Below are 15816 nucleotides of genomic sequence, written 5' to 3' on the forward strand. Positions count from 1 at the left end.
TTAGCTGCAAGATGATAATGATGAGGCTTCAATGAAGCTAGTTATTTCGCTCTAAAAATTTCCGTTAGGTTTACAGGCACTAGTTCACATTTACAATGTGTAACAATCACATTTACAATCTTTTGTCTAAAATTAACTTAGGGGTTTTCCGTGCCAAAACCACGATCTGATTACGAGGCATGCCGTAGTGGGGCACTCCGGAAATTTGGACCACCTGGGGTTCTTTAACGTGCACCTAAATCTAAGTACACGGGTGTTTTCGAATTTCGACCCCATCGAAATGCGGCCGCCGTGGCCGGGATTCGATCCCGCGACCTCGTGCTCTATCTTTTGTCTGGGCAACGCTGCTTTCTTCATTATAATGATGGTGTATCTATTGTTCGCACCCGTATCTGCGTGCACCACAGCAGAATTGCAGCCACGCGGGCGCAGTCTCCATGGACCTTTACCACGGTCAGCTGGTACAGGCCGTCAAAAGATCACATGTGACTGTCGGAGCGTCTGCGCAGGTAGCGTGTCTTCAAAGTCGACCGCGCAACATGGTAAATTGGAACAGCCAGTACTCGTAGCTCTCATGGCAACAGAACGTCAACGTGAACCGTCGGCTTTATATTTAATGGAACACTAAAGAAAGAATATTACGCCCAGCTAGACCAATAGATGATTCCTGTAGAAGTCTATTATTGTCTTGCGTGCGCCAATATGTCACTTTGTGGCGTACAAAATTGACGCCGAAGGTCTCGCTACTGCTCCTCAATTTGAACAGCCCGCACAAAAACGGACGAGTTGACGTGGTCACGCCGTGACCTCCCTCTATACCGCTCTACATGAGTCAGGAAGTGCTGATATCACATAAATGGTACTACATTCCACAACAGGCGGCACCACTCCGTTTTTGGTATTGTCGTCATTTTGTCGCTTACAAAAGCTCTGTTCTCGCTACGAAAGACAAATTCGCTTTTACAAACGTCTAATTAAAAAAAATCTAGCTTGATTTAATATTTTTGTCCTTTAGTGTTCATTTAAGTGGTATTTATCGTAAATCCCAAGTGCACAAAAGAATCCCGGTGCGTGCACAGCTGTAACGTCCAGCTCTTTTTTTTTTTTTTTTTTACTGACCGGACCTTCAAGCGCCCATTGAATGTTAGATCATGGAAAAAGTTTCATGCACTTTCTGCGGGCGCACCGAAAACCGACACCAGAAAGCTTGAATGACTGATGCAACCATGCACGCGAACAGTTGGTACGCATCGAAACGATGAAACTGTGCTCGGTGTCGACGTAATAGAAACCACAGCGTGTCTGTACACGCTTACACGAGTGTGATATACAAAACTGGGGCCATATCAGACTACAGTGGCACACACGCACATACACACATGACACGCGGGGTATAACGGCGAGGGCAGCACCGCAAAAATGCCACGGGAGGGGGCGGTGTCTGTTCTTTAAAGCAGGGAGCAAAACACGGCAGCGTCCTGCATCATGTTCTGCAGCGGCACCTGCGTGTCCATCGGCAGAAGCTCGACGGTGAGCTGCCTCTCGGAGCGCTCCTGTTGGCATCTGTGGCAGTCGCACGCCACCCGAGCGCCGCCCGCGGCAGCGGCGCCTCCCTCTCGCGCGGTCGACGACGAGGCGACCACCTTGATTTCATCGTCGTCATCGTCGTCGCCATAGTCCTCGACGATGGCGCCCGGACTGTCGTCCATCGCTCGACGGCCTTGCCCCCTGCCCGCCGCGCTCGCCTCCGCCTTGGCCCTGGCTAGCATCTGCTGCTGTTGCTGCTGGAGCTGGTGGTGGTACTGCAACTGCTGTTGCTGCTGCAGGTAGAGCTGTTGCTGCCTCTGCTGCTGCTCGAGGGCTACCAGAAGGTGCGGGTTGCACTGGGGGCAGTTTGGGTCCAGCTGCGCGGGTTGAGACTTCTTCTTGCCGAACAGCCTGAATTTCTGCGTAGAGGGGGTTGGGTAAGAGGTTTAAGATAATGAACAGAGAGAGAGAGAGAGAAAGAAATGTTAGCTTTATTATTAGAGAAAAGCTTGGAGATTCGACTTAACTACAGCCTGCTATTTTGCGTAGGGGAAAGGGGGAAGGATAAGATCACAGGGAGAAAAAGCAGCAGTGAAGTGGGAGAAGTGAAAACGACGATAAGGAGATGAAAGTACGCGTGCATGAGGATAATAACCAACAGAAATTGGTATAAGTTAATAACGTCGTTCAAAAGTTGATGGTCGCTCAAAAATTACTGAATGGCCTTCATGGCCTGGCACACATAGTATTTTGGCCATGGACTGGACTAATGGAAGGATCCGTAACTAATGAAAGCATGCGTGGATAGCTGGGAAAGTGTCTTGCTTTTTGAAATGAACGTCGCATTGCGGTGAGGAGATGTTTTAAATGGTCCTTTATTCTTAATTTTTTTTTCAAATGCGAGTGACGCTTATGATTATAACGCTTTTAGCCTCTCGGAGCAATGAAATTCATTCGGTTTCCGGGACGCGTCAACTGCACGCATGGTAATATCTCACCACATGAGTATACGGTGGCTGGACAAACCAATCTGGCTCCGTAACAAGACTGATTTTTGGGACTCGATCATGTTTTCACTGCATCAAACATGGTTCAGAAGTGCAGTCCCGTGGGTCGGAAGAAGGGAAGGACAAGTTGTTTCTGCTGACCTCGCCTCCATCTGGTAGCTAGCTACCGAATATTTCAGCGGCAATAGAAAATTTTTAACTTTATTGCACCGTCTGCGGCTTGGCACAGCATTTGCGCAGTTACTTGGGTTCAATGCGTTCCTAGTCCGCAGTGCCATTGTAGCCGCGCTGACGAAAACTAACAACACCTCCTTCTTCAGTGCCCACAACATGATACCGTGAGGCGAAGAAAAAAAAACACGCTGATTTAATGTTGTTAAACCGTAGTCCTCTTCCTCTGCAAATAAAAATAAAAGTAAAAAATAAATAATATTTGGCCCTTGGCCAACAGTATGGATGCAGAAAAGAACACTTGGGGCTTTTAAAGACTTTTTGGAAAATACAAGAATATTAGGGTCATGCTGAACGGTCGTGGTTGACCCCACTATTACATTTTACTTTAAATACCAAATGTTGCATATGTACGTATGTGTAGCTCACTCCGTTTCGGTGAAGCAGCACACTTATCAGGACAAAGCGGAGAGACACAAGAATACACGACAATCGCCGCTTTCTTTTTTTTTTTGTGTGTGTGTGTGTGTGTGTGTCCCCGGGAACCTAGGATGACCAATCTGCCTTCCGAAGGTCTTTGCCTCTTCGGTCGAGGCAAGTGTGGCAGCAAGTGTCGTGTATCTTGTGTCTCTCCGCTTTGTCCTGGTCAGTGCTCTGCTTCCCCAACACGGAATGATGACTAGTCACCAACTCGCCCAACTTTCCACATTTCTGTAGCTCACGTCTAATTTGGTTATATGTTGTTACGTGTCTAGTTATGGTAGACATGTGTATATACGTCATCCGTCTGTTTTGCGAAACTGAACTTATGCGCTTATTTTCAGATTCTTTTGTGCAGTTTCACTTGTTTACAGACCGGTTTGTGTCCTCTTGCTTTCTTTAGCGCGCAGAACTTCGCAAATGTTCGTGCTATTTGACTGTCGCTAGTGCTTATCTCTTTTTTTTGTCTGTGCTTTTTGTCTTGCTTGCCCTGCGAATAGGAGTAAATAGCGGGCACGAATAGTGCCAATGTCTCCTTTAATTTCATAATACTAATTAAAAAGAAAGCCACTCCTTAGCGTTATAAGTATATCCTTTGCAAGTCCTTTGGTAAAGTTAAGTCAGTTAGCTTCAGTTAGCGTGTCATGTCCGTTTGGACTACCCATTATTATGAGGCTGCTCTTGGAATATCTTTAAACTAGCGATGCTGCGTGTTGTTTGAGATATCGTACAGCTCGAATTAAGGTCAATCCGTGAACAGCACACTCGTTTGGCGGTGCGGCGAAGACTACGTATCCGAAAGGCCGTATTTTACCGCATAAAGTAACACCATTCGGGAATGAAATGCTCCACTTGTAATGTTTCAGAATATTCAACGGAGGGAGCAGTTGGGCTTACAATATTTCTAAAGGCTCACAGTGCCAGACCCTTTAGCACTGCCTGCGAACGTTGCCCTTCTGCGCATTGTGTCACAAGTATGTTCCGCAATGAGTCAACAATCTACCCTCTCTGCATATCTTGGCGCTTTTCCCAGCTTCCCTTTTCCCAGCTAAGCTCAGCGAATGGGCTGTCAAGGCTTCCAGTTGAAGCAGTTTCAAGGGCACTTCACTACAGCTGAATAATTAGCGCGCATACTCTCACCACTTCGAGCCCGTAACCGCAACATACAACGCGTGTGGCACTACTTAAATTGACAATGCGGGCGATACTATACAAAGTAAAAAAAAAAAATGATTGCTAAGTGTTCTCTGAAGACTTTATTTTTATTTGTTTGACGGAAAACTGTTTATTACTAGAGGAGATAATAAAGTTAAAACTTTTCTCCTTGTGAATTTCGCTCCGGAACAGCAGCGCCGGTACACCGGTGTGACGTCACGCATTAAGTATTTTTCGCGTATATTTCGGATGTATTAGCGCAGGAAAATTTCTCAAAACTTCCTACTTAATGTAGGAAGATTTAAGAAATTAGATGCAATGGAATTTTTTTCTTTTACCGATAAACAATGAACTACACACTCAAACAGATGGTATCAAAGCCCGTGATGTCACTAAGAGTTGTTGCGCAAACTTCCGGGTGGTGTTGGTGCCCGTAGGTCGTTTATGGGTTATGCCTTCCCTGTGCGAGTGACCATTTTGCTATTGCAGAAACATAATTTACTAGCTCAGCTTAACTGAATAGTTCCATTTAGCGTCTGTTTAATAACTCTTCCTTTAAAGTTACACAAGCTTTTCTTAAGAGAGACCTGCTGTTATCAGTCGACATTTCAGATCTCTATTCCTCTAATCGCTTCTCTCAAGATGTCTTAATTGTATGTCTAGATTGACACACCTCCACGTACGCCCCTGCAGGTTGCCGTATACCGTATGCACTCGAGTAAAGGCCGCACTCGTCTATGAGCCAGACCACCAACTTGACAGCCCAAACTATGAAAGAAAAAAATGATTAAAATCGAAAAACAAAACACAGCTCGTCTTTTCTATTTTGAGTAGGTGGCGCGGAGTCTTCGGACTGCGTTGTGAAATGCTTTAAAGTGTCACATGTCACCTAGTGTCACATTATATGCTGCCTTAGTATAACTGCAGTTGGTAACGATAGAGTTGGTACTAACTAAACAATGGATCCACTGTTACCTAATGGGTGTCAGCTACGAATTGCAAACGCAGTTAGCACCGCCTGCCACAAATATTCTCGCCTCTGCTGCATATATTGGACCAGCTGTGGCGTATTCCAGAGTGGGCCCGATATATGTTTTATAGAATAGGAACTTTGAATTCGGTTGTGCCAACTACGTTCGGAGTTGGTAGCCGAAACCCATTAGTAACAGTGACTACGTTGTTCAGTTAGTACTGTTACTAACTCTATCATTGCGAACTGCAGTTATACCAAGGTAGCAAATGGTGTGACACTAGGTGTGAACTTCCACGACTTTTTTTTTTAAGAGTGCGTGAATGGCAAGGCCCTTTACACGCTATGCCTCACGACCTCAAGTGTACCAGAGAAATTTCCAATATATAGTAGCATACTATAGTACCAAGATAATTTCCAATAGAATCAGGGCAACACTTGACTTCAGTCCACCAAGAGAACAGGCTGGCTTCAGGAAGCGGTATTCTACGATGGATCACATTCATGTCATCAACCAGGTGATCGAGAAATCTGCGGAGTGCAATCAACCTCTGTATATGGCTTTCATAGATTATCAAAAGGCATTCGATTCAATAGAGATATCAGCAGTCGTAGAGGCATTGCGTAATCAAGGCGTACAGGAGGCATACGCGAATATCTTGGCAAATATCTACAAAGATTCTACAGCTACCTTGGTTCTCCACAAGAAAAGTAGAAAGTTTCCTATCAAGAAAGGGGTCAGGCAAGGAGACACAATCTCTTAAATGCTACTCACTGCATGCTTAGAAGATGTAATCAAGCTCTTAGACTGGGAAGGCTTAGGAGTGAGGATCAACGGCGAATATCTCAGCAACCTTCGGTTTGCAGATGACTTTGTCCTAATCAGCAACAATGGAGACGAATTACAACAAATGATTGAGGATCTTAACCGAGAAAGTATAGCAGTGGGGTGGAAGATTAATATGCAGAAGACAAATATAGTGTTCAATAGCCTGACAAAGTAACAAGAATTGAGGATCGCCAGTCAACCTCTAGAGTATGTAAAGGAGTACGTTTATCTAGGTCAATTACTCACAGGGGACCCTGATCATGAGAAGGAAATATACAGAAGAATAAAATTGGGTTGGAGTGCATACGGCAGGCATTGCGAAATGCTGACAGGGAGCTTAACACTGTCGTTGAAATGAGAAGTGCACAATCATTGCATTCTATAGGCGCTAACATATGGGGCAGAAACTTGGAGGTAAACAAAGAAGCTCGAGAACAAGTTAAGGACCGCACAAAGAGCGATAGAACGAAAAATGTTAGGCCTAACATTAAGAGACAGGAAGAGAGCGGTGTGGATCAGAGAACAAACGGGAATAGCCGATATTCTAATTGACATAAAGAAGAAACGAATGGGGCTGCGCAGACCATGTAATGCGTAGGATGGTCAACCGATGAACCAATAGTTACAAAATGGATACCAATAGAACGGAAGCGCAGTCGAGGACGGCAGAAAACTAGGTGAGGTGATGAAGTTAGGAAACTTGCAGGTAGAAAGTGGAATCAGCTAGCACAAGACAGTCACTGGTGATCGCAGGGGGGGCTTCGTTCTGCAGTAGACATAGAAATAGGCTGACGATGATGATGAGTGGCACGGAGGGCGACTGTATCCACGAGTGAGCTATACCTAACCGAGCCTCAGCAGCGGTGACAGTGCCAGTGGTAACAACTAGAGGGCCACCAGCAGGTGCTTGGCGTGCATAACAGAACCAACAAATACATTATAAAAATGATAGCGATGGCTCTTCTTGAACGAAGGGATCACGTACGCACGGAACCCCGCAACCCGTGTATGGGCGGCACCTCGTCAATATTTGAAATAAAAAAATCGTCTTTCTTAAATGAGTACATATAACAGTTCCGGCGGCGAGAGTTATGGTCTTTACAGTTTTGCGATAGACCACAAACACTTTTATACTGCCCGCCGTCTTGTCTTGTTCTAAAATTTTCTTTCACTATTAAAGCATAGGATACGCATATGCGCCGAAACAGTAACGAATGCATCCTTTGTGTCATAAGCACTTATTACAATGTAATGATGATCGAGTACACGAAGGAGGAAATAGACACACGAAAAAAAAGAAAGAAAAGCACCACAACAAACTGCCTCTTAATATGCGCAGTGGCTAAGCCTGATATCTATATTATATATTCTAATATTTTCTCGAGGTGGCCTAATGTTGCAGCTAGCGCGCAAAATATGCAGCATGCTTACAAGTCTTTAGTTGCTAATACTGAAAACAGGTTACTGTCCTCTTATTAGCTAGTATCTACGCCCGCGAAACACGTCAATCAGACTTTGTCTATAGTCGCGCAACCTTTAGTCCCTTCTGAGCGTATAGTTAAGAGTATTGTCGAGTTCCAAGAAGAAGTCGAGCACCAGCGAAGCCTCTAAAATGCCCTAGACAAGCATGATCGGAGTTCTACACAATGCATCGATTATTAGCTTCAAAACACACGCCGTTTCTGAGGAACAAAACGCTCCAACGGCGAAACCAGATGGCGCTCGTTGCGCGGAGAGTTCTGTTTCCTCGAAATCGCAGCCGTACACGCGCACACTGGCGAGTTCGTAAACCTTCTAGAGAAGGCCAGCTCTATGGGATGAAAAAGTTAAGCTTTGCCCGATCGTGACTGCAGTCACAATCCATGGAGCTCCATACAGCTCACTCCCCATATTTATCGCTAGATTGGACGCCGAACACCGCCGAGAGACATGCGGTGGCGAATCGCCTCTATAAAGGTGCGCGACCGTACTAACAGCGAAATACGCCCCGTCGCAGTTACGGGAACACCTTCCTGCCAATCGCGTTATGTAGTTGGAACGCCTCAAAGATCTTTGCTTTGCCCGGGTCCACGTGTTGCGCAATGCTGTAAGAACGATGGATGTTTCGCAAGCTACTGTGGATATCTTGAGTAGGAGCATGACCTATAATACGCTGGGCTGTTCTTACTGCATTTCTGTTGTATACATTACGAAAATCGCATGACGTGAATCTCGTAGACTTACGTGCATGCTTACGTTGTGTCAAAATATTGTGATTTCAATATATTTTGCATCCTAACAAATCAATTTCTCCTACTTGTTTTTAAAATCCTATACCAGAATAGCACATTTGGGGTAGAGAAGGTTATCACTGCCAACATGTCATTATATAGGCCACCTATATCGGTAATTTTATTTCCTCTTTACAAACATGGCCACGTAATTATTAATAATAAAACAATTAGTATTATCTAATTTAAACCCAAGGAAGGTAATGACGGTCGAGTGAAGAAGTCGCACTAATCTCAAGAACATAAAAAAAAAGATGTAGACACAGGTGCGTCGTTTTCAGTCTTCTTTGTGGTTAGCGTCGTTTGTACGATATATAGTTTACAGTCATGGATTCGCTACTTCAACGCCCCTAAATCAATAACATATGAATTTGATACATACGCACCGACAATTTGTTGATAACGACGGCCAAGAAGTCAAACTTCAGTCGAACTTCATGCCAAAATTTGTGCTCCATTTGTTCCTTATTTCAAAGAGCGCGACTAGAGAGGGCGACAATAATCACAAAAAAAAAAGTTAGAGGCACTTACGTGCATTGAATGCGAAAGAATTCTGGGTGTATCGACAATATCGACGTCTGTGTCACGCGACATTATCACATGACGTCATCACGTGGTCATGTGACTATGAAACTTGACGTTCTTATTGGTCACGCGATTATGTCACATGACGTGATCACGTGGTCATGTGCTCGAATTGGGCAAAGTCAATTTTGAGGGAGGGCCCGCCAAATGATGGGGCTGGGCCAAGTCAATTGTGGGAGTGGCCCAAGCCGGTTTCGAACGTGGGTCAACTCAATTTCGGAATAAGTCATTTTTATTGCGATAGCAATTATATGGACACTCAAAAGCAGATTTCTACCGTCGCCGTCGCCGTCGCCGTGAGGTTCCGTATGACGTCATTTGGAGAAGAAATCGTCGCCGAACGCTGTATGTGCGAGTGAAAGGGCGCGAGGGGCGCGTCTTTCACGGGGAGTGAACGCACGGCGGAGAACAAACGCGCGTTCTGCGCCGTGCTCGCTTAAGGGCTGCAGAAGTAGGCGTCTCTGTTCTCTTTCACAATCACCATGTATGTAGAGCAAACGCGCCTGATAAGTGGTTCTTGAGGGAAAGGGAAAGGTTGGCGCTATCTTCTGCAGCCCTTGAGGGAGCACGGCTCAGCGCCAAAACACGCCTTCTTCCGACGACCGAGAGGCCGTGGGGGAGGGGGAGGGAATGGAGGCGACGTTTAGCTGCGGCACGCAGTGCCTGTTTATATCAGAGGCTCCGGCAACAGTCACGAACGCCGCACGAATTTTGAGCGAACGCGGGCAAAACGCCGATGGCGTCGACAACAGTTCTGCGTGTTGCCGATGCTGCTGCATGTCCAAGTTTATACAGCTGATAAAGCTAATATCATTACTCCGCATAGCTCTCTACAAGTTTGCTGTCGCAATTGATGCTTCGCCTTTCAGGTGAAACTGGGACAACTTTTTTTTTCAGGGGGGGGGGGGGGGTGTCACCAAAGTATTGGGGGTGGGCCAAGTCAATTTTGGAAGTGGGTCAGGTCGGTTTTGAACGTGGGCGAACTCAATTTTCGATTTGTGCAAAGTCATTTTTTTGGGGGGGTGTGGGCCAGGTCGGTTTTCATTGACATCAAAACGTGACGTCATCACTTGGTCACGCGGGTTTTGGTACCATCGGATGTTAACGCCTGATGTGGGATTTTCTGCTTCATGGGGCATATAATGCTTTCACATTAGAACAAAACAACTATTGTGATTTATGCAGTAAATCACAAAACATGCGGCTAGCTTACGGTACATTCTGTACGGTAGGGAATGCAGTATAGACCAGCCGCATGTTTGTAAACAACAGGCTTGTTGACATGTGGTGGAATGCAAAAAGACCCCACGAATACATGGACACTTCACTTCTTCTTTGCGATACTCGCACTTTGAATTACACTTTTCGCCAGTGAACTTTTGAAACGCTCTTGCCCAACACATTATTCTCCTTCGAGAAAGTTGATGGCTATGAGAGCCGTTGCCGGAGTCTTGTAGTTGACGTATCGATAACCTGTAGCTGTACTTTCTATAGTTTATTTGCTCGACAATATTCCTTTCTTGTCATATTTCGCGCGGAGCAGTCGATACAAACAATAACGGTAGTGCGGTGGCGGGCGAGCCTATGATGAAAGGCAGAATGGATGAAAACATAAGAGCAGCTCCTGATTTTACTTTTGCCTTCCTTTTGTGCCGATTGGAAAAAAAATGTCACAGTTTCGCCCTAAGGGCGAAGCGATGAATGCGATAGCAACACAGCAATGTCATACGAAGTAAGGTGAGCGGCTTTGGTAGCAATATGAATTGTAGTAAACATGAGCTGATGAAGTAAGCAGGTGTGCTGCGGCGTAAGTAGACCGACATGAAGAGAGACTCGATGACCACGAGAAGGCGCGTGTGAAACGGTGGTGTTGAGAAGCGCTTCCCGTGGGCAGCGCGTGCGAAGGGACACACCTGTAGCGCTGCACTGCCGACCCGGGCAGCATTGCATGTGTAGCGTGCGTTGGAAAATGTGGCCCGACTATTACTAACTGATTGAAGAAGCGTGGTGTGAGCGCGCACAAACATGAATAGATCACACTGAATGACTGCAGACAACGACCGTCAAAACGCTGGCAGCGAGCGGATATATACGCCGCAGCAGCGGGCGAAGGTACGTGCGGTCTATCGCTTCAACGGAAACTGAGCGGCGAATAAAGGTCAGAGCCATGTGGAGATAAGAGACGGTGCGGTCGAACGAACGACGAGCGCGGTTGTTGGCAGCGTAGAAGTGCCCCCCCCCCCCCCCCCCGCTCCTTCCGGCGCTGGCTTCCCGCTTCCTTGCTTGCGCGTGGGAGAGATAAGAGACTGTGCGGACGAGCGACGAGCGCGGTTGTTGGCAGAGAAGTGCTCCCCCCCCACCTCCCCTGCTCCCTCCGGCGCTGGCTTTCCGCTTCCTTGCTTGCGCGTGGGAGATTGAGTGCGTTCGCTCGCCGTGATAGCGCGCGTCCCCGCACGCTGCCTCTGGGGCATACGGCGTGCGGCGAAGATTTTATCTATACGGAACCTCACGGCGACGCCGACGGCGACGGCGACGCCGACGGCAGAAATCCGGTTGAAGTGTCCATATAATTGCTATCGCAATAAAAGAAGTTCCCATATAAACGACATTTTGTATACGTGCGGTTGCGCATTTTCGGATTTTATTTTACCACAATGCGGGCATACTTTTATCGGTCTTATTTCTAATCCCTATTGCAAAAACCAGCGTCTTCCAGTGCCTTCCAGTGTCAAACCAGCGCATTTTTTGACACTGGGTGGCACTGGGGACACTGGCACACGCTGGGAGTCACTGGGAGTCACTGCGACCGCTGCGACACCGGTGAGATCGCTGGAGAAGTGCTGGGTCACACTGGACGAGACGCTGGTTTCACTGCTATGACGCTGGGGCGCACTGGTGGTCGCTGTACGCGCGCTGGAGTTCGCTGGCTCGCACTGGAGACTGCGCTGGTTTCGTTTGTGCCGCAATGCCGGAGTATCGGCGCTGTTGAAAATTAAATGCTTGATAGAATTTTATGGGCATCTCCTGTCCAAAAAACAGACCTAAATATAGCACTAATGGTTGGGATCATAAATGTCTATTTCGTGTCGGCGGTTATGCAGCTTGGAATAAAGGTGCGTGATGCTAACCCATGCATATGCGACACTTGAGATCACTTTCGCTTTGTACATTTCCCTTTTGACTGTGCGGATAGCTGTATTCGTGAACGAAATTACGCAAATGCAGATAACGCCTCGTTTTCTAGTAGTTTGTGCGCAATCGATGACTGCGACTTCTCTCAGTGTTGTACAGTCGACACGAAACCCAGCAGCCATTGAGACGCATTCGAACGGACCTGATGATAAGTGGTTCTTGAGGGAAAGGGAAAGGTTGACGCTATCTTCTGCAGCCCTTGAGGGAGCACGGCTCAGCGCCAACGGGGAGGGGTAAGTGGGAGCGAAAGAAGGGATAGAGTGGAGTCACCATGGCTGGGCGAAGCAAAACCGGCAGGCATAGGCGGCACGTATCAGGCCGAGCCGCCGAGATGGAAGGCCTTGGTGTGCTGCAGAGTCTGCAGGGGTGTTGTGCCGGGCCGGTCAGGCCCGGGGTGGGGTGGGAGGCCGTGAGGCCTTTCGAACGGACCTCAGGAAGCCTGCCGCTGATTGATATTATCGCACCGACAACAAAGCTGCGGTGATTCGTGCGCTTCCACATTCCCTGCTGTACTAAAGATAATAGTTAAATGGTTCTGAAGCTCAAATACAAACATTTTCGCATCCGCCCGGTACCCACACCGAGATCGTTCGCTTCAACCGAAGGTTAAGCCTACCGTACGTACCCGCCCAGTTCGTCTACACTCTATCGGCCCGTCTGGTCTGAGGAATCAACAAGTCTATCGAGGATAAATCACTGTGTAGTTCACCTTTCCCATCGGTGTTTAAACAGACCATTCTTTCGTGTGTACAGTGTCAGCATAACAAGCGATGAGCGCCGATATGACGTTATAAACATACCTATATGTGCTGTCGGCGAAGGCTGTCAGCCGCATTAACCAACCGCTTCTCTTACGGAAATATGTGCCTAAACATACGTGTCGATTGAAAAGCATTGTCGAGCTATCGAAATGTTGCATTACCTTTGCGCGAAGTATAAGAAACGGCTGTCAAAATCGGCAGTAACGGCCCGTACAACATTTCGGGTCGGCGGTTCATTTAAGGCTTTTTTCGTTGTTAATATACCAATCACAAAAGCAAATCAGTGTTGCAGCACTTCCAGGCATACTATGCAATACGGACAACTTTTTCGTTCTGATAGAGGCGTAAGTTTTAGTTAAAGGCGATATCGCATCTACCATGTCTGTGCGAGACGTCTGTGCAAAGCTAGAAAACTTTGTCTGATCGTTAACATGGCAAAATATGAAATGGTAATCGTAGATCGGCGTGGTGTAGTGGTAAGATACTGGGATTAGGATCTGTAGGGCGGAGGTTCGAATCCTCGAAGAATTTTTTTTGTTTACAGTTTCTTTTTCTTTTTTTATTGCATTACAACGTTCTCTGTTTCTTTGTGTATTCGAAAAAAATATATAAGGTAGCTAGGCACCACGTATTTCTTGCTCTAGAGCTGCATTTCGCACCAGTACCCCGCGCCCAGCGCCTCCCAGTATGCTGCGCCTTGCCAGCGTCCCAGTATCCAGCGCGCGACACTGGGCCCATAATCAGGCATGGCACTGGGCACTGGATACTGGGTTTTGTAATAGGGATGTACAGGAAGGAAAGAAAAGGAAAAGAAGAAACTTTATTTCAAAAAGAAAAATTAGGCGAGCGTGGTTGGGCGCTTAGTCCAGGGCTTCACTGGCGCGAGCGGCTCGCTGGGCTTGGTCCAGGAGAGTCACTTGGCTCTCCTTTCCCTCGTCCGCAAGCCATGCCTTCCACTGCCTATTTAACATGAGGGGTTGTGATGTTATGTATGGGCTAGTAATATGTGAAGGCCTCTCCAGGCACTCCCCTGTGATATGTTGCAGTGTTGGTTTGTTGCAACACCATGACAGACGTCCAGAAATATAGTTGGCCTTATTTTACTGAGGTGATGCAGATTGGGGAAGCTGTTTGTTTGAATACGCCGCCAGTCCCTACTCTGCTGTCTGTTAAGGGCCTTGTGTGGATGACAGTAGACTGTGTGTTCCTCCTGTTGTTGTAGAAGAATATCACCAGTGCTTGGAAGAAGTTCCGCGCTCGGCCTGGCCGCAGCTCGGTTGTTGAGTCCTCGAGCTATACGGTCTGTCGCAACGTTATCCTCCAAGCCCTCGCGAGCCGGACACCAGATAATGTCGTGGTGTTGTTTCAAGGTTTGTCCCCGAATTCTGCGTACCATTTTGGGTATCGTCCCATGCATTGAGAAACAGGCGACATGCCGTCTGCCAGTCGGACAATATGACTGCCGACTCGTTTCTGTGTTCCGCGTCTGCAATGGCCAAGGCTATTGCAGCCGCTTCGGCCGCGCACTTGGATCGAGTTACGACAGTGGCCGTTATGATTCGTTGTTCTTGGGTAACCGCTAGCGTGTTCTAATATACATAGAGATGCAATTTACTTTTTCTTTTTTTCGGTGGATACCTACTGGCGTCGAGTTTGCCGTGTTTTAATTATTGTTCTTGCTAAATATCTGATTCACCGTATTTGTTGAGGCTGAAACGTGGTGCATGACTACACACCCTATTTTTCAACGCTGCAGTTGCGTACAATTTACGGATGATCAAAGTTGGAGAACTAGTGTCACAAGTGTACACGTCATATATGACGTGTACACTACGCGGAATTAAATAGTGCATTCGAGGTTCTTCTAACACAAACAGAATGGGGCTTTATTCGTTACATTATGAACTACAGAGCTCCGACTAACAATATAAAAAAGCGATATACAGAAAACGATACGACCTGATATCACCAGCCACTGCGGAAAAACAACCAACAAAAAGGCGCACAAGGAACCAAACCTTGAAATTAGCTGTATGTATCGCCATCTGCGTCTTAACTATTTCATCGCTTGGGCGGCAGGCTGGTGCGTGAGCTCGACCTGGTTACGCTCCTTGCATAGGAGCACAATTAGGCTCGCAGCTGCGAGCCAGACTGCCGTCTGAGCTTTCCGGCAAATTTACGTTTACGGATTTCTTTTTTTCAGTAGAAACTGAATCTCGAAAAAAAAAAAGAAGAGAAATAGGCGTGCCATTTTTTTTTCTCTCCAAAACTCTGTACAAGTCGAAAACGCTGAACCCAAAGTAAACGCTGGATCGCATGGTAAGAATAATTGCTGACCAATCGTGATATCGAATTAATAATTCGTGAAGGCGGGGCAGCCTATCCCACGGTTCTTTGTTTATAAATCGCGTTTAAGAAAATATACAAACGCAGTTCTAGCGTGTTTAGCAACCAGAGAGAGTGAGAGGAACTTGAAGGGTAGAGATGTGGGGAGTTCGGCTTGAGCGGTGAACTCTAGCCTGCTATGCCTCTCGTTGGGGTGGGGGCCTGCAGGAACAACCGAGGCTGTATGTGAAAAGAAATTAGTATGGCGAAGTTGGTGATAGTTGCACAGCATGTATACTGTTTTCGTGCCACACGTGGGTAGAGAGAGAGAGAGAGAGAAAGATAGAGAGAGGTGAAGGGGGTAAGGCAGGGAGGAACGGGAGAGCGGGAGGCTAATTAAGAGATAAAATAGTCGAGAGAGAGAGGGAGACAGAGAGAGACAGGGAGCACAGGCGCCACGATCGCAACCGGTAAATGTAACCGCATGATAGGACATGATCACTTGCACCACAGCACCAATTCAGGGCTAGGGGTCGAAATAGAA

General features: G+C 46.9%; 1 protein-coding gene across 1 annotated transcript in view; it reads right to left on the reverse strand.

Annotated features, from left to right (window-relative positions):
* Nucleotides 1-223: 223 nt before the first annotated feature.
* The window catches only part of LOC119455134 (AF4/FMR2 family member lilli), a 243752-nt gene continuing 228159 nt past the window's right edge, over nt 224-15816 (reverse strand). The window contains exon 5 of the mRNA XM_037716601.2: nt 224-1946. Coding sequence (XP_037572529.1) covers nt 1449-1946 — 498 coding nt within the window. The 3' untranslated portion in view covers nt 224-1448. The remainder of the gene's footprint in view (nt 1947-15816) is intronic.

Source organism: Dermacentor silvarum, chromosome 6, assembly GCF_013339745.2.
Source record: "Dermacentor silvarum isolate Dsil-2018 chromosome 6, BIME_Dsil_1.4, whole genome shotgun sequence".
In the NCBI taxonomy this organism is placed as follows: domain Eukaryota; kingdom Metazoa; phylum Arthropoda; class Arachnida; order Ixodida; family Ixodidae; genus Dermacentor; species Dermacentor silvarum.